General features: G+C 50.4%; 1 protein-coding gene across 2 annotated transcripts in view; it reads right to left on the minus strand.

The window, feature by feature from the left end:
• Positions 1 to 18,482, minus strand: part of LOC147621282 (inositol-pentakisphosphate 2-kinase-like) — a 61,839-nt gene that overhangs the window by 23,274 nt on the left and 20,083 nt on the right. Inside the window, exons 4-6 of one of the 2 annotated variants that reach the window (XM_086823984.1) lie at positions 5,230 to 5,279; positions 5,015 to 5,125; positions 4,256 to 4,894 (exon numbers count right to left, since the gene is read on the minus strand). In XM_086823984.1, coding sequence (XP_086680110.1) covers positions 4,256 to 4,894; positions 5,015 to 5,125; positions 5,230 to 5,279 — 800 coding nt within the window. Of the gene's footprint in view, positions 1 to 4,255; positions 4,895 to 5,014; positions 5,129 to 5,229; positions 5,280 to 18,482 lie in introns of both variants that reach the window. The other variant, XM_086823983.1, reaches the window with a different exon arrangement.

The raw sequence follows: 18,482 nt of genomic DNA on the forward strand, positions 1-18,482 counted from the left end.
CTGGGCCTGAATTGAGTGCTGAATTCAGGGCTGAATGCAAGCACCTAGGGCTGAATGAAGCTAGGGTTTCTCAAGGGCTGGAGAAGCAAGCTTATGGGCTCTAGGGTTGCATTAGTCTTGGGCTGAAAGCAAGAGAGAGGAGAGCTCAAAGCACAATGAAGACTGAATGAGGAAAAGAGGCTCTAGGCAAGCCTATTTATACTAACTGGAGGTTGGTCATTTAATAAAGTTAATATTTATAAATGCCCAATAATGCAAATAATGATAAATAAATACTAATAAATATGGAAAAAATACCAGATAAATCCCAGTAAATTCCCTAAGGCTTTGGGGATGTTCTAAATGATGCACAGGCATATGTATGCATATTATGCAAGATGCAGAGTGCTTTCTGATGCAAACCCTAAGGCTTCTACTGACTCTACATGCATGAATGATTCTCTCCAAGTGGGTTAAGGGACTTGACTGACTGACTGACCCACTAAGGCTGAGGAATGACCTACGTAGCTCGTGCCTGACTTATCCTGGACTGAGGATGTACAATGGGGTCACGGCGTACGACAAATATCATCCTATTGGGTTCTAAAACTGTACAACTGCTGCACTTCTGATGATGAGCCACCTTGTCACCATGCACTGAGTGCAGAGTGCATGTGACACTTGTGATGTAACACACGGAAGCTCTGGGGTCTTCTTTCAGCCCTAAACACTACTGGAAACATGCTTATGCAAAACGCAGACATGAAGAGAGTAGAGAGAGAGAGAGAGAGAAACATGCTGGAAATTCAGTATATTTCATATAGTACAAAAAGGTACTCCTAATCTACAGCCCTTGGCTGCCTTCATAAAAAGGTGAACATCACCAAAATCTATCCCTAACTGGGGACCCTAAGGACCCAACTCCTAAAGAGTTGAATGGTATAACACAATGAGCACCTTGGCCTTTTATAGTCTCTTGGACTTCTTGGAGTGCTGGCCGACCAGCAGTCGGCCAGCCTACTGGACAAAATAATCATAAACTCCATAAATATAGATGCGCCTGGAGCTGCCTCAGTCGCCGAGACAGCTCCTGGATCCTTATCTGGCCCAGGTTCTATCTGGTTCTCATTCTCTTTATCTGGCTGCCTCTTCTGGACCAACATCTGAGAATGTCCATGGCATCTTTCATGCACATGACATCTCCCTCTGCTAAACTTGATGACGGGATTCCAACCTGTTCTTGGATGACTGTCATCATCCCACTTTATTCCCAGAGTCCCTCTGTCATCCATCCAACTCTGGCAACGCTTTTCACCGAAAAGCTAGCCCGGTCTCCAAAACCACTATGACTCTGAATAAAATCTATGCATCTGTTCCCTCCAGTCCCCAATCCATTCTTGCCCTGACTCTGAACACTGTCTTGGTCTTCATTCCTGAGAAATGAGTCTGGCATTCTCACATCACCCCTTGGAGGATAATCCTCCCTTGTACAGACAAGAGATGACTGCTGACATAGATAACATGATCTTGACAGGGAATAATGCAAAGAACAAGTCACGTGCATCCCACACTTGGATGCCACATGGCCATATCTATACAACAAGTGCAGGACAAAGAGTTGTAACTGGACCTTGTGCGCCCGAGTTTGGGACGAGTCGGCCGAGATCCACTCTAGAGTCCATGGTCAAGTATACAAGTCTCGTACATGGTCATGGTCAAGTGTGCATGCCCCACACATGAATGTAGTACATGTCTCGCACTAAGGTGTCACCCTCTGGAATGATGTAGAGGTGTATCAAGCTTTACCTGCTTCCATAAGATTTTTCTTCGGGACAATCTCCCTTCCAAGCTCCCCTAGTCGAGACTGGAGGATCACAAGATTGATCTCCTCCCACGCTTGGATCCTCTGAGTAAGTTTCCGTATCGCCTAAGCAAGGCTATGGAATCAGAGTTGGACTGCCAACTCCACAAATTGTTGCAATCAAGATTCATATGCTCTAGTGTCTCTCCATTTGTAGCACCAATCCTTTTTGTCAAGAAAAAGGATGGATCTTCTAGACTATCTTGCTCTCAACAAGCTAATAGTTAAGAGCAAGTTCTCGATGCCTCGGATTGACTATCCACCCTGAACGGGCCCACTACGAGTTTGTGGTCATGCCCTTCAAACTGACGAACGCCCTAGCAACAGCTAACTGCATGATGATGCGAGTGTTCAGGGACTTGATCGAAAAGTGTGTCTTCATTTTCTTAGATGACATACTAGTTTTTTCAACTACAGTCGAGCAACACGACGTTGACGTCCTGGTTGTTTCCCCCCCCTCCCCCTGTATGAGATAGCCTTCTCCTCTTAGAGCGGCCAACCGGAGGAGAAGCATCTCTTTCCCTTATGATCACTTGTTTCCCACCCTTATATGAGGCGAGTTTGTATTTAGCCCTTCGTGGTTGTACTTAGCCCTTTGTGGCTGTTTTTTCTTTAAAGAACTGAAGGATCTTTTTCCTAGGGGGGGGGGAAAAAAACGACATTGACGTCGAGAAAGTGATGAAGTTGTTGGAAAAGCAACGAAGTTTATATCAATGAAAAGAAATCGGAGTTTTATTTGTTCGATCAATACATAATTAGAACCAAAGGCATCCAATTCGATCCCACCAAAGTGGCAAAAATTATGAACAGCGTACGATATACGGTTGTTTGTGGGGATTCGCCAAGCATATTCCACACACATCAACAAGTTCTCTGACCTCTCGACAACTCTTATACACGTGAAGCTCGGAATAGACTGTCTCATCTTACGTCTACCTTGGAGTGGTCTTTGAGAGAGAGAGTTTCCAGGACCAATCCCTCGCACCAAGTGTTGGTTGTTGACACTTTGGTACGCCCCACAACCATGTATGGTGCCCCTTTTTGGGGACCAGATCTTGGAGTGGATGATTGGCAGAGTACAGAGACTGCAGGTGATGATGTTCTCACGTATGATCCCGAGTAAGCCATCAGTGCCACGTGAGATCATCTTAGCTGAGTTTGGAGCATTCCCTCTCATCATAGATGCACTCTTTCAGACCATCACTTACATGCAGCATGTATATACAATGGCTGCAGATCGTCTCCCTTACTTGCCTCTTGAGTCCTTGCTTACCTGAGGGGCAGAGAAAGCAGGTTTGACAGACATGACCTTCAGATGGAACCTACCCACCCCAACAATCTCCCCCCCTTTTCCTACTCCTCTTGAGTACAGCCTTGATTCACCATTTCTCTCGGCAGAAGATCAACCACCTTATGCGCTTGATGTGTCACATCTGCACACAAGCCGCACATGGGTGTCTCCCCTAGAGAGCTCTACAAAACTCCAGTTCTACAAAGAGCATTTTTTATGAGTTTCAGAGGATGGATTTATTGTGAGCAATGGCTATCTTCCGAGGCACGTTACATGCCATGTGGATCGCCATTGGCCAGTTGCGGGTATCATCCCACCGTCTACCGAATGAGTCCGGTAGAGCAGATCGCACCCCTCAGGAAGCATGGATACCCAGGGTATGCATGGCAGGGAAGGTCGAGACAGAGGAGCATTACATGTTCAGATGCCCATCTTACTAAGAGATTCGGGGGAGATTTCAATGTCTCTTCCAAGACTATCTCACAAGTTATGCATTATGAGGACCAAAAATGCCTCTTCCAAGACTATCTCACAAGTTATGCATTATGAGGACCAAAAATGCCTGGGTTTGCACCTACTAGAGCTTCGCCGCCACCCGGAGACCAAGTTCAGACAGCATCTAGGGAGTGCCTCTCAGACATCTATTACAAACTTCTTCAGATTGCATTCACCCATACGAGAGAGTACCAGGCTTTCCAGGGTTGCAGGATCCTTTGGCCCACACACCTGTGGCGTCACAAGCAACAGAGCCCAATCCTCCCGAGAACCAAACGTCCCCGCATCCCTATTGTCCAAATGCCAACTTCTGGTATGCTCCACTTGGCATCTCTTATCTTGTTTAAATATGTGTCTGTCATGAGCTGCTAGCCTACTTGTTTTCTCCATCAAATCAAGGCTCCCATTCCCTAGGCCTAACTGAAACATTTTATGCTGAAACTTGTAATACTAGACAGTCAAGTTACTGCATGTATACAGGAATTGGATGCAGTCACACATTTAAGAGAAATCAACCACTTTGGGATTGTTGATATATTTCAACAATGCTGTTTGATTTTGATGGAGAATTTTCAAGGAAATAGAAGAAAGTTCGATTGTTTACAACAACTCTCATAGACAGAACTCACCTTCAAATGGAAGCATTTTCCAGTCTTTGAACAGCAAAGCAATTTGTAGCGTTCTGTGTTGGCATTCCTTGTTACCATATTAGGTACCTGTTGAAATGTAAGCATGAGACTGCAATCCTTTGCTGTGGCAGCTATCAAGTAGTCTCTTACAATTCTTTTACTCTCTGCCAAGCTAAGACCATTTAAGAAATCAATGCTTTTCTCAACTGTTTCATGGTCTAAGCTCTCATCCATTTTATCAGTAGTGCTTCCGCTTAGCCACTCATCAGAATGGCTTTGACATATCTTATTGTATGCACGTATTGCTCCTTCAGTGTCATAAACGTCCAGTTTTTGCACTGCTAACAAATTATTCAATGCATCTGTTTCATACAAACTTTGTGACACGAGGCCTTTTAAGACCTCTACTGCATCTCTTTGTTTCTCACAGGAGATGCAACCCCTCAACGCTTCATTCAATGGCTGCCAATTTGGAGACTTGGCATCAAAGTCGGATGCCGTGTTACCAAAGACTTTGCCTCCAACAAAAACACGCAAATTATTTTGAGGATTCTCAAACAGATCATGGACAGCTCGATTTATTCTCTCCAAGCTTCCAGAGAACAAGTCCAGTGGAGAGTAATGGCTAACCTCCTTCACCTACACAGCCAGAGAGAATTCTATGCATGCGTGAAAATATTTTTTTGGAAAAATAATACACTTGAAAAAGATGAATAGCTAATAAAGTGAATAGAATATTGCTTAAGAAAGAAAAAAGACCTGCCCCTCTGAAAGCTTTAAGCACTGATGCATGGTAAAACGTGACACCTTCTTCTTGATAGAGTTCTCAGATGCTATGAGGGCTGAACTGGGAAGGAAACCACACTTTGGCTGCTTTTGCATGCAATTGCAGAATGTTCAAAAGTTGCTTATACAATGGCCAATGTACCACCTTATTACTACTATATCATATTGAGATCTGAATTTTTGCTAACCTTAATCTCTACTGAAATGCTCGATAGAACATTTTCCTCAGTGTCTGAACCTGATTGAATAAACATGTCAACTATTTGTGAAGCAGACAAAGCAGACCATCAAAACATTCATAAAATCACCTTAAATTTACTATGTGTCACTGCAATACGATGGCTCAGCCCTAGCCAACTGCAGTCTGGACTGGCCGACTGCAGTTGGCTAGGGCCTTGGCAGACTGCTGCCCAAGCCCTCAAGGGCTGCCGATTGGGCATGGAGGGTGGCTAGGGGTACTTAATACCCTTGCAAGGCTGCCCCTCCTTGGGACTCTAACCTTAGGGCTGGCCCCTGCTACATGAGTGCAACTACCATGCTTTTAATGACTCCTACTCCTAAGGCTGACATCTACATGCACCTACATGATGCATTCATGACTACTTGCTGAATTCTCCAAAGTGGGTTAAGACGACTGACCTCACGCTGACAGACCTTTGTGGCTGGGAGACTGGCCTACATAGCTCGTGCCTGACATGGCCCGACTCCCGAACTAGGCTCACAAAGGGGTCACGGCATACGCCAAAATATCCTAAAGAGGTACTACTTCTATACATGTTCTTGCATTGTTGATGAGCCAGTTTGTCACCGTGTACCACAATGCATGGGTACACGTGACATTCCCTCCTGCTTAGCTCAGCGTTTATGGCTTCGAGGTAGTCCACCAATAAATGTGGATACTCGAGGAAGAATTCTTCATCTATCCAAACGGCTTCATGGGTCCCTCGTTCTTTGAACTTGGTATAAAATTGGTGAAGTCATCGTCCGGAACCGTGCTTCCAATGATGTAGAAGCATCTATTCGAGCTTTATCACTTCTGCTTCATCAACCATTTCTAGCTGCTGCTCTTTTGGAACATTCTGCAATGAAGGTCCAATATAACGCTTTAAGCAAGAGACATGGAGACATTGTGCATCGTCCAACTATGTAGCAATTTGAGTTGCATGGCGACATCACTTATCTTCTTTATGATGGGAAAAGGACCAAAACTCCTGAACGACAAACTTTGGACAGCGCTTGCCCAATTGCTTTAGTCTTTGCTTCATGATCCTTAAGTATACCCATTCACCTTCTTTGAAGTTGACATCTCTCCTTGACTTATTTGCCTGTTTGGTGTAAGCCTCCTGAGCTTTGGTAAGATGCTCTTTGATTGACTCAATGATGGCTGAAAAAGTTTTTGATGTCTTGTTGGCCTCCAAGAAAGGAGATATCATCCGCATGAAAAGGGATGAAAATCTTCGAACAAAGGCTGTCTCATAAGGAGTTCTGCCAACACTGGATGAGTATGTCATTGAGAATCACCTGTACCAATGGGAGATGAGGCTCCCACTTCGACTGCTGATCATGGCAGTACGCTTTAAGCACATCAAAAGCCAACTGATTGTAAATCTCGGTTTGTTGGCCATCGGTCTAGAGATGGAATGAGCTGGACAATTGCAATTTGGTACCAAAGTTGTCGAACGGAGCTTGCCAAAGTGAGATGAAAACTTCGGATCCCAATCTAAAGTAATGGTCCATGGCAAACCACATACTGGATACCAATGTTGAAGAAAGAGCCAGGCTATATCTTATGCTATGGCTGTTTGTTTGCATGGTATAAGTATACAAAATTTACTGAATCTATCAACTATCACCATACACTGAGTATTCCAAGATCTAGTAGATGCGGGAAGTGGTCCAACGAAATCCATCGAAATGTCGTGAAACGGACCCTCAAGAACGGGCAATGGCTGTAGCAACCCTGCATGTTTGGTGTGATGTACTTTCACTTTCTGACATATGGAACATGCAGAAACATAGTTGTATACATCCCTGCGTATCTTCGGCCAATAAAACAGTCTTTCTAACTTCTCCAAAGTACTATTGATTCCACGATGACCACCAATGAGTGAATCATGGGCATCATGGAGGAGTGTCGGGCTCTCCTCCCTAAGAACACATAGTCGCCCCTTGTAATAGAACCAACCGTCTTGAATGGTATAATGAACCGGTTCTGAATAAAGGGCCATACTGTAAGAAGTTCCAAATTCTGGACAATCTGCATACTGTGTCTTCATACTCTCTAAATCTTTTCCTTGTATCTCCAACACAATGGACTCCTATATTGTCTAAATACTACCTTTGCGACTAAGAGCACCTGCTACAAGGTTGTGCTTACCTGGTACATACTCAATCATTCCGCCGAATTGTTGGAACAACTGACTCCACCGGTGCTCTCTATCACTCCACTGGGCACTTGACATAGTCTGTAACCACTTCAAGGCCTAGCGGTCTCTCTTCACAGTACATTCTCTTCCATAAAGAAAAGGTTTCCACTGTTTCAAGGCTGTGATAACCCCTAGCAACTCTTTGTCATAGACTGAATAGTTCTTTTCTACATCACTTAACTTCCCGTTGTAATACGCCACAGGTCTTCCTTCTTGTTGCAATACTGCTCCAATGGCAAGATTACTAGCATCAGTGATCACCTCTAAGGGATCATCCCATGATGCGAGTTTAAGGATTGGTGCTTCTGAAGCCGCCTTTTGCAGAGCAAAGAACGCCTCTGAAGTCTTTCCTATGATGACTGAAACTTTTTGTCTTCTTGTTTTCACTCCCTTGAGAAAATCTATCAATGGGGCTGCAAGGTTAAAGAACCGATCCATATGCGAGCCATACGCTTGGCTCATTCAGTCTTCAAAAGCTAGGCGCCTTCATCCTCAGCCTTAGGAGCATCCCCGCCTTCAGCCCTAGACTAATCCAACCTTCTTGGAGCTTCTGCGTTTGCTTCTCCAGCCTGGAGATCTTGCGTTTTTGCTTCCATCAGCCATAGCAGTTCACTGCAGCAGTCCAGTAGTCTGTACAGCCGCTCAGCACTACCTGCAGATCATAGGCGCCTGCATTCAGCACCGTTTCAGACCCCAATTCAGCAAGCATCTCTGCGTTTTCTGCATATAACATAGCCAGCAGGTGTTCAGTTCAGTCCAGCCCTGCGTTTACAGTTCTACAGCAGTCCTACCTGCGTTTTCAGTCCAGCATCAGTTCTACAACAATATTCTGCCTTCTGTGCATCATCCATACATGCAACAGTCATCTGGTGAAGGTAACATATCATTCATAAGCATTTACAGCATAGCTACATAGCTTAGAACAGTCCACCGCAGTCCTTTCTCAGCCTCAGGTGTGCAGCCCTTCCTCATGCCCTTGGGAAGAGTGCATAGGCTCGAGATAAGTTCATTGAGGTGTTTCTACAGCCGTGTACAATTCAGCCAAACTTCCGATCCTCCGAGATCTTGCGTTTGGCTTATCTACAGTCCACAGTCATTCTCTCTGAAGTAATAAAGCAAATACTATCTCGTTAACGGGATAGGGGGCCCTTCAATGGGTAATTCGGGACCCAATCTGGTGTACAGTTCTCATATATCTCTCCCTCATCTCTTTAAAGTTTGAAGTATTAAAGTGGATTGCTAAACTCACGAAACTCAGGATACAAAAGACGGTGTGAGCATTTGTGTGACAGGATCATCCAATACAAAGACTGCCGCTGCATATTACAAAGGCCCTCCTTGATGTTGTTGGGTGCCCCCTGATAGAATGTGCGTGGGTAAAATATGAGTGACGGGTGACCAGCCCCTCTGACTAACATGGTCAGCCCTAGAGGCTAAAATAGGACACCAAATAGGAAGCCAGCAAGTAGGGGATGATGTCTAACACCCCCTCTCAGCACCGGATGCTGAGCAAACTCCAAGAAGCCAAAGAAGCCGTCCTCGATCAAAGATGAAAGACTGTAGAAACATGTACCAAGAAAGCTCCACAAGCAATCTCCTCAGCAACTCAGCTACAAAAGCAACAGAACAAGCTGCCAGGTACACCGTTCCTCTGGAAGAAAACAACCATATAGGTTGCGACGTGCTGCTCCAAATAATGGTTCCAAACCCCCAAGTGTAAGAACACTCCCCGAAGTCGAATGTCGTGTATCCAACCTGGAGAAGGTATGAAAAAACCTCAAAACCAACCAAGAACAGATCCTATATATAACCAATCCTGGGAGAAGCAAACTGCTCCTCACTGGAACCCTCAAAAGAAATAGAGTCAATCTGCTCCAACTCTGTACCAAGAGTAGCCAAATGCTGTATAAAAGCATCCTCTGAAAAGGTCGGCATCGCAAGATGTAAAGACTCTGTAGAAAATATGGGGTCCATCTGCTCAAACTCCATAACATGAGTTGCCCAATGCTGTACATAAGTACACGCCATTGAGGTGGGCATCGCAAGATGAAAGGACTCCACATCCCCCTCTGAAAAATGATATCGTCGGACTAGTACAAGCCCAACCTGATTCTGATCCAAATCCAAAAAACTCTGAAAGTACCACTGTGCCCCAGGCACGGTTAGCAACCACCACAGATCCAAAGCATCCCACCGGGTCCAAAAAACCATCCTCCAAAACAACAAACCAACAGAACTGGCAGGGGGAGGGGCATCCTCAGAAGCATCACAAAGAGAGGCAGAGGTAGACTCCTCACAATGAGGAAGGGAAGCAGGAATATAAACTGCAGTGGTAACAAAGTCCTCAAAAGCATCACGGATAGCAGAAGACTGTTCCAGAAGTAGAACCAGATCCCTAGAATCAGCAACAGATAAAAGATCCATGTGAAAGGATCAGACCGCAAAGGGCAAAACACCCTCCTTGTTCTGCAAATACTGCAAAGAACACAAGCTCGGACAAAATAAACTCTGCTCAGGATCTCTGAAAAGATCACTACTCTCCTCCAAATAACTGTAAACTCCTGTCAAAGAAGAATGTCTCCACAGATACAACACAGCTCCTGAAACTGATCCTCAAGTGAAGTAGCTGGAGAAAGGCCCCCTCTGAGTGTAGAAAACTCCTATGGGAAGCAAAACGCAACCAAAACACTGCTATCCAGCAAAAATAGCACTCCACCGCCAACAGAAGGCAAGGAACATGTAGAAACCGGGAAACCGTGTAGGCTAGGAACAAAACATAGGTATAGATGCTCCAAAATCAGCAAAACGCTGACTGAAATCAGAAATTCAGAAACCTCCTCAAGTACCAAACTGCCTCCAAAGCCACAATCCAATCAAGAAACCCCCTCTGCAAGTGATCTGTGTCCACTGGAGAAGAAAACGCAGCCAAACAAGGGCTACAAACCTGAAAATTCAGGCCAACCAGTGTCCACACCTCCTATGAGGAAAAACGCTGAAGAAAAGGTACCTTCGGGTCCAACAGATGAAGCCCAGTTGAAGGTAGAGCTACCAGCAAGATCGGTTCAGAAAAAAACACAGCAACCATGGCTGCAAATCTGAAAAACGCAGAGGTATAAGGGGCTGAATATGGAAACATTGAAGGAATAGGTACACCCAAGCCTCAGATCAGCAAATCAGCATCAGAAACCTGTAGAAGAAAAAACGCAGCAAATATGCTGCTACTGGCCTGTACAAAACATGCGACCAGCACTACAGGGGGGGTATGAACGCTGAGAATTGCTGAAAACTGCTGTAGAGAGCCACCTGAAGAAAAACGCAGCAATCTATGTGCTGCTGCCCTTGCTGAAAATGCAAAAACGCAGGTCTGTCCAGGGGTGGAAAAAACGCAGATATGAAGAGGTATAGGAGGGAGCATCCAACGCTGAAAATCACCGGCGCTCTGATACCATGATAGAATGTGCAGCGGAAGAAGGGAAAGTGGAAACACAGGAGGGAGAAAGAGAGAGAAAGATGGAGAGGAAACACAGGTGAGAACCTGCTCTCAATATCATCATCAAAAGGAATACATGACCCAAGCAAGAGGGGAGAACCTCGTAAGTGAGGGACTGCAGCTAGACAAGCTAGGCAAGCAATGCAAGCAGTGAAAATATGAGGGAGGCATGCCGGCTATATATACCTCTACATGAAGGCAGCCGACTAGGGATAAAAGACCTCCACGACTGGGAAAAATCCCAAGACCATAAAATGGGGAATAAATATGGGTAAAATATGAGTGAGGGGTGACCAGCCCCTCTGACTAACAAGGTCAGCCCTAGAGGCTAAAATAGGACACCAAATAGGAAGCCAGCAAGTAGGGGATGATGTCTAACACCCCCTTACCTAACTGTTGGTTAGACACCTCATTCTGCTAGGTGGTCTGTGTCCGCTGCGGCTAAGGTTTGGGGGTGACTGGAGCGGTAGGCTTGCCTACATTTCGTGGTTCTGCGCAAGAGTCAAAGCCCTGTCATAACTCTGGGGTTCAAAGTTGCGAATGGGAAAAGGAATGTTTGGATCCCATTCCCAAATGAACTCCAACTTCTCCTCCTCGGGACTTCCCCAACTATTGAGCTGATGTGATCACTTTGTTGGAGTAGGTGAGCACAGGGGAACCGTTTTGGGTGAGTTTGTAGAACTCGTCTTCAAGATTCATCATGTACTGCGGAGGTAGAACAAAACGGACACGAAGGTGTCCCAATCATAGTCCGATAAGCCAATGTAAGAATCTGTGTGCAAACGGGACCAATGTTGGTGAAAGTGAAACTAGTTTAAACAAGAACGACGACTGCTGTGAATCGCCTGCGAGCCCCGCTTCTCCCCCCCCCCGCTGCCTCTCGCCTTCGCGCCCCCCTCTCCCCCCCGCCAGTCCGCCTGCATTGCGACTTCTCTCCTCCGCCTTCTGCCTCACGTCCTCCCCCGCCTTCACTCCCCCGCCTCCCTCCTCGTTTCCGCCTTCTTTCCCCCCGCCTTCTCTTCCTTCGCCACCTTCCACGCTGCCGGCCCAGCCATCCCGCCGCTTGCTTGCTTCCTTCCCCCGTCTTCTTTTCCTCCGCTTCTCTAACCCCCTTCGCCTCCTTCTCCCCCCGCCTCTCTTCTCTCCCCCGCCTCCTCTCCCCCCTCCGCCTTCTCTCTCCTCCCTTTCGTCTCCCCCCTCCGCCTTCTCTCTCCCCCCTCCGCCTTCTCTCTCCCCCCTCCGCCTTCTCTCTCCTCCCTTTCGTCTCCCCCCTCCGCCTTCTCTCTCCTCCCTTCCTTCTCCCCCTCCTCTCGCCCCTCCGCCGTCTCTCTCCTCCCTTCCGTCTCTCTTCCCTCCCTGCCATAGCCCCCCCCCCCCCCCCCCCCCCCCCCCCCCCCCCCCCGCGCTCCCGCTATCCTGTAGCCCTCCGCCTCCCCTTTTTTCCTCGCAGGGCTGTGTCCCTCCCGTTGGTGACCCCGGTTTCTGGCTTTTTCCCTTTGGAGGACTCCATGGAAGCCGCTCCGACTAACCCTGCCGATTCCGGTCTCCGTCTGGAGTTCACAGCTGAAGATCTTCAGTTGTTTGTTTCCACAGTTTCCGCTCTTGAGGCCTCCTCCTTGGTCTGCAAGATAGTGGGTAGCCGTCCGATGCGGAGAGAGCTTCGCGACCTTCTGCAAGGCAGCCTTGTTGGCGTGCCCGCCAAGATCGTCAGCGTAGATTTTTTGGGACGTGGCTACTACCAGGTGGATTTCGAGTCCCCACAGGCAGCTCAGATGGTGCTGGCTCGGAGCCCCATTGCCCTCCGCTCATCCCGGGCGTTCCTGGCGCGATGGACTCATGGTTTCGACCCCGCTTCTGACCCGCTAGCAGGCGCGACAGGTTTCCCCGTCACTATCTGCTTTCCTGGACTCCGTAGGGAGTACTTGCCCCTCTTGTCATCCATTGGCAAGGCGTTCGGGCAGGTGGTGGAGACGCCTCAGACAGCGGCTTCAGTGATTGCTCGGGCAGCAGGACTCCCGGCCATTCGGGTTATGGTTCCGTCGCCGGAGTCACTCCCGAAGACGATCCTTCTCCCTTGTCTTTCTGGAGGTCATATGATACAGCGCGTGGAGTATTCGGGCCTCCCCGGCCAGTGTTACACATGTCGGGAGATGGGCCATCTCGCACGCGCCTGTCCCCGCAAGGGGACTCATCCTTCACGCTATGCCGCCTCTGGACCCCCTGCAGGAGTCCCGAGGGGTGGCCATCCACTTCAGAGACCGGATATCCCTGGCTCGCCACAGCAGGCGCCATCATCTGACGAGCAGGCCCCGGCGGAGGATGCCGCGCAGTCCCAGGAGGCTGGCGGATGGCAGGAGGTTCGCCGGCGGAAACGCCCGGCCCGCAGGGACCGTCGCAGACGCCAGCAGGCAGCACAGGCTGGCGGACAGGCGACTCCGGGTGGCGTACAGGCACCTACCCGCACTTATGCTCCTGTCAGGGTTAGGCGGCCAGCAGGTCCCACCCCGATGGACGAGGATTCAGACACAGTGCCCGTTGAGGCCGCTGGTGGAGCCTCCCACGTGGAGACCCCGCTCCCGCCTCCCCCCGCGGGGGGCCCCGCCCCCTCCTTGGAGCAGATTCCTGAGGATCCCGGGCCGCACTCTTCGCCCCCCGGCTCCCCTTCCCCCCACCCGGAGAGCACTCCTTCCACCCTCCCCTCTCCTTCCACCCTCCCCTCTCCCCCCCCAGCCCCCCCCCTCCCTCCTCCCCCGGCGGCCCCCCCTGACACCTATCCTCTGGCAGATGCCTCTCCATCCTCTCCTCGCTCTCCCCCCTCCTCGCCGCGAGCCCCCATCCCTCCCTCGGCCTCTCCAGGATACTTCACCAGACCACCCACTGCCCCGGGGCAGCGCAGCTGGGTAGGCCAGAGCTCAGTCCAGCGGCTGTTCCACCGCCACTCCGGGCCGGTGGAGATGGCGATCCTTGCTTCGCCCGCCACAGAGTTCTCTCCAGCCTCCCCTGGGGGGCCCCGCGAGTGATGGGGCTACCAGTGGATTACGGTTTTTTCAGGTGCCTCTAGTTGGATGCTGGCCCTTTCGAGACACTGGTCGCGCCCTTGCGAGTTTGCGTGGTGTGCCATCCCTCTCGTTCTCCCTCTGTGGTGAGCAGCATGGTGGCTTTCTCCTTTCCTCTCAGTGTTGCCCCAGACACAGCTTGGGATTGCAACTCTGTAGAGGAAGTTTTGCGTGATCAGATACTGGAGTTTTCCCACCACTTCAGTGACTTGGGGCTCACGGACCTATTGCAGACCCGATTACACTCAGCCCGCATGAGCTTGTTTGGTATAGGAGACTGGCGGGCGGATCCGGTCCACACCTCAGTTGAGGCGGTGCTTCTGATTCTCTTGCATGCCGCCCCGAGGGTGCAGCCTACCTTTAGATACATATATGCTGAGGATTGGTCTCACGCCTATGCCCTGGACAGGGCGAAGGCGGAGTGGGGCTGGACACAGAGACAGGTCACCCTCTTTTTGGAGAGACTCCGCACCCGGACAGACAGTGATTATTCTCCCTCCAAGCCGGCGCCCAAGACTCACAGAGTGGAGGGCAGATCATCCGGGCCGGCTGAGAGGGGTGAGCCAGTGGAGGCTGCTTCACTTGCCATAGCTCATCCATGAGGATCCTCTCATGGAACATCCAGGGTCTCGGTGGACATCGCTGCTACATTGGTCGGGGCAGACTTCGTCAGGAGATCCAGAGGGCTCTCGTTGGAGGACCTATAGATATCCTTTTCATCCAGGAGCACCACCTTTCTGCCGGGCGTACCCGCACCTGCGGGAAGATCTTGCCAGGCAAGAGTCACACTTTTTGGTCATCGGCATATGGCTCCCAGGGGAACCAGGGTGGAGTATGCATCTCAGTCAGCGAGCAGCTTCTATCCGAGGTTGTGGACTCTGGCATTCTGGTCCAGGGTCGTGCGCAGTGGATCATCCTTCGGGTTGGGGAAGACCGCATTGGCTTCCTCAACTTCTACGCCCCTAATGGGGCGACCGGGAGAGCCGAGTTCTGGAGCACCATTAGGCAGTCCCTCCCCTTGGCAGACCACTGGTGCCTCGGAGGGGATTGCAACATGCTGGAGGATGCAGACGACAGGATGGGGGGCAGCCAGGAGACCATTCATGGGCCGGAGCTCGCTGCCTGGGAGGAACTAGTGCTACAGGTGAGAGGCCAGGATCCGTGGACTCTCCCGGAGTTTGGCAGGTTGCAGGGGAGTCTATCTTTCTCGCGCTCGGATAGACGGGCCACAGGAGTTAACCTTTCCCGCATCGACAGGTTTTACATTGATGAGTGGGCCTGTGATAGAGGTGGCACAGTGGGCATACTTGCAGGCTCCTCGTTTTCAGACCACTTTCCAGTGCTTCTCCAGATCGAGGACCCCACGAGAGGAGAGCAGGGCCAGAGCGTCCGGATTCCAGATTGTCTCATAGAGGAGCCCGAGATTGCGATCAGAGTTGAGCAGGTCTGGCAGGAGCTACAGTTCAGGAGAGGATCGGCAGCCAGCGATCTTGCCAGTGGCTTGCAGGAGATCAGCCAGATGCTCAGACAGGCTGCCTTGGACCGGCTGGAGGCCTTCAGAGAGCAGGAGCGGAGCCTACGGAGGAGTCTAGCGTCCCTCCAGAGACTCCAGGAGAGGGATCCTACGAGCCCTTGGATCTCAGAGCAGATGGAGTCAGCTCGCACTGAGATCAGATCCATCGAGGAGAGGAGGGTGGAGTTCCGATTCCATGCTCGGGCGTCCTTTTGGACACAGGCTGGAGACAGAGTGACTCGAGATTTCTTTGAGGCGACAGGGCCTCGCTTCAGACGAGAGGGTCTCAGGCGTCTTCGGCAGGCTGATGGCCAGGTTGTCGTGGATCCCCCCAGGGTTCGGGCTATAGCCACAGATTTTTACAGGGATCTTCTCTCTGCTGAGCCAGCAGATGACAGGGTGAGAGAGGCTCGAGAGGCAGTCTGGAGCTTCACGAGACCGGTTGTGCCGGCCCATTTGCAGCACTCCCTTCTCTCCCCCTTCTCGGATACGGAACTGGAGGAGGCTCTTCAGGCATTACCTCGGGGCAAATGCCCTGGAGAGGACGGTCTTTCGGTGGCTTTCTTCCAGAGGTACTGGGGCCTCTTACATAGGGGCTTCAGAGTGGCATTCCAGGAGATTATGGAGTCAGGAGTCATGCCGGACAGCATGGCAGAGGGGTTGATCCACTTGATCCCCAAGGAGGGAGGAGACAGACTGGAGATTAGACAGTGGCGACCGATCACCTTGCTAGGCACGGCCTACAAGGTCCTAGCTAAGGCGATCAGCAGGCGGCTTCAGCCTCCTTCCGGACATCATCCACTCCACGCAGACAGGCTTCATCCAGGATAGGAGCATTCTGGATAACATTTTCTCTTTCTGGGAGGCTACGGCTCTGGCTAGATTTCGACAGGAGGATCTGGCAGTGCTCCTTCTCGACTTCGAGAAGGCATATGATCGGGTGGACTGGGCCTTCTTGGAAGGCACTATGGAGAGGATGGGCTTCCCCCCTCAGTGGATCCGTGGGGTCTCTGCACTCTACACATCGGCTCATAGCCAGGTGCTGATACAGGGCGTGCGCGGAGAGAGGTTCCAGCTCTCGCGCTCGGTGCGGCAGGGGTGCCCCTTGGCGCCCTTTCTTTTTCTTTTTGTGGCGGAGGCCATGAGCACTTTTTTGACGGCACAGGATACAGGTTTGCGGGGCCTCCAGCTTCCCATCCGCACCTCGGAGGAGCTCCTAGACTCGGAGTTCGCGGATGACACTACTGTCTATCTTCAGGGGGGTGAGGAGAACCTCCGCCGCTTCGCCTTAGCCATGGACAGGTTTTGCAGAGCTTCGGGCGCTTTGATCAACTGGCACAAGTCGTGTGGGTTGTGGGTCAGCTCTATGCCCCCCCCGACTTGGAGGCCAGTTGACGGTTTTCAGTGGCTGCCCCCCGGCACTACAGTGCGTTATTTGGGATGTTATGTGGGCATTGACATATCTCCGGAGCAGCAGATAGCCCCCCTTCTTCTGAGCATTCGGAAGAAGCTTCTGTATTGGAGTACCGCTCGTTTATCTCTGGCTGGCCGAGTAGTTGTGGCCAACCAGGTTCTGCTCGCTACTATGTGGTACATCACTTCTTGCTGGGCCTTCTCTCGGGCGTGCATTGGCCAGGTGCAGAGGCTCATCAGGAACTTTCTTTGGTCCGGTGGCGACGGGCGGCCCGCCAGGGCCAAGGTGGCATGGGCGGTGATCACTCAGCCGAGGGAGAGAGGCGGCCTGGGCATTATTGATCCTATTTGCCAAAGCCGAGCATTGCTTGGCAAGCTGGTAGTTCGTGGCCTCCTGCCAGGCGCTGAGCCGTGGAAGGAGTTTCTTGTTTCCAGGATGCTCAGCCGCACCCCTTCTCTTAGCGGCCCTTGGACCCCCAGCATCAAGTGGATCTTTACAGAGCAGCGATCCAGAGGAGTGGGCCTAGGCTTCGAGGAGCGTTTTGCAGCTAGCCTTCTGAGGGCCTGGTCGCATCTGAGGCCGTCACTCTTCCAGACTCCCCCGGGCACCGATGAGGAGCGCCTGAGGCAGCCTTTGATCTGGAACCCCTTGATTCGTCTCCCCAGTGGCCATATGGTTGGATCGCGGTCTCACGTGTCGTGGGGCCCGCTGAGCTCTGGCGCGAGAAAGATGGAGAGGAAACACAGGTGAGAACCTGCTCTCAATATCATCATCAAAAGGAATACATGACCCAAGCAAGAGGGGAGAACCTCGTAAGTGAGGGACTGCAGCTAGACAAGCTAGGCAAGCAATGCAAGCAGTGAAAATATGAGGGAGGCATGCCGGCTATATATACCTCTACATGAAGGCAGCCGACTAGGGATAAAAGACCTCCACGACTGGGAAAAATCCCAAGACCATAAAATGGGGAATAAATATGGGTAAAATATGAGTGAGGGGTGACCAGCCCCTCTGACTAACAAGGTCAGCCCTAGAGGCTAAAATAGGACACCAAATAGGAAGCCAGCAAGTAGGGGATGATGTCTAACACCCCCTTACCTAACTGTTGGTTAGACACCTCATTCTGCTAGGTGGTCTGTGTCCGCTGCGGCTAAGGTTTGGGGGTGACTGGAGCGGTAGGCTTGCCTACATTTCGTGGTTCTGCGCAAGAGTCAAAGCCCTGTCATAACTCTGGGGTTCAAAGTTGCGAATGGGAAAAGGAATGTTTGGATCCCATTCCCAAATGAACTCCAACTTCTCCTCCTCGGGACTTCCCCAACTATTGAGCTGATGTGATCACTTTGTTGGAGTAGGTGAGCACAGGGGAACCGTTTTGGGTGAGTTTGTAGAACTCGTCTTCAAGATTCATCATGTACTGCGGAGGTAGAACAAAACGGACACGAAGGTGTCCCAATCATAGTCCGATAAGCCAATGTAAGAATCTGTGTGCAAACGGGACCAATGTTGCCACCAAGTGATTGCATCACCTGTGAGGTGTGAAGC

Source organism: Cibotium barometz, chromosome 30 (genome assembly GCF_041138505.1).
Source record: "Cibotium barometz isolate CiBa-2024 chromosome 30, ASM4113850v1, whole genome shotgun sequence".
NCBI lineage: Eukaryota > Viridiplantae > Streptophyta > Polypodiopsida > Cyatheales > Cibotiaceae > Cibotium > Cibotium barometz.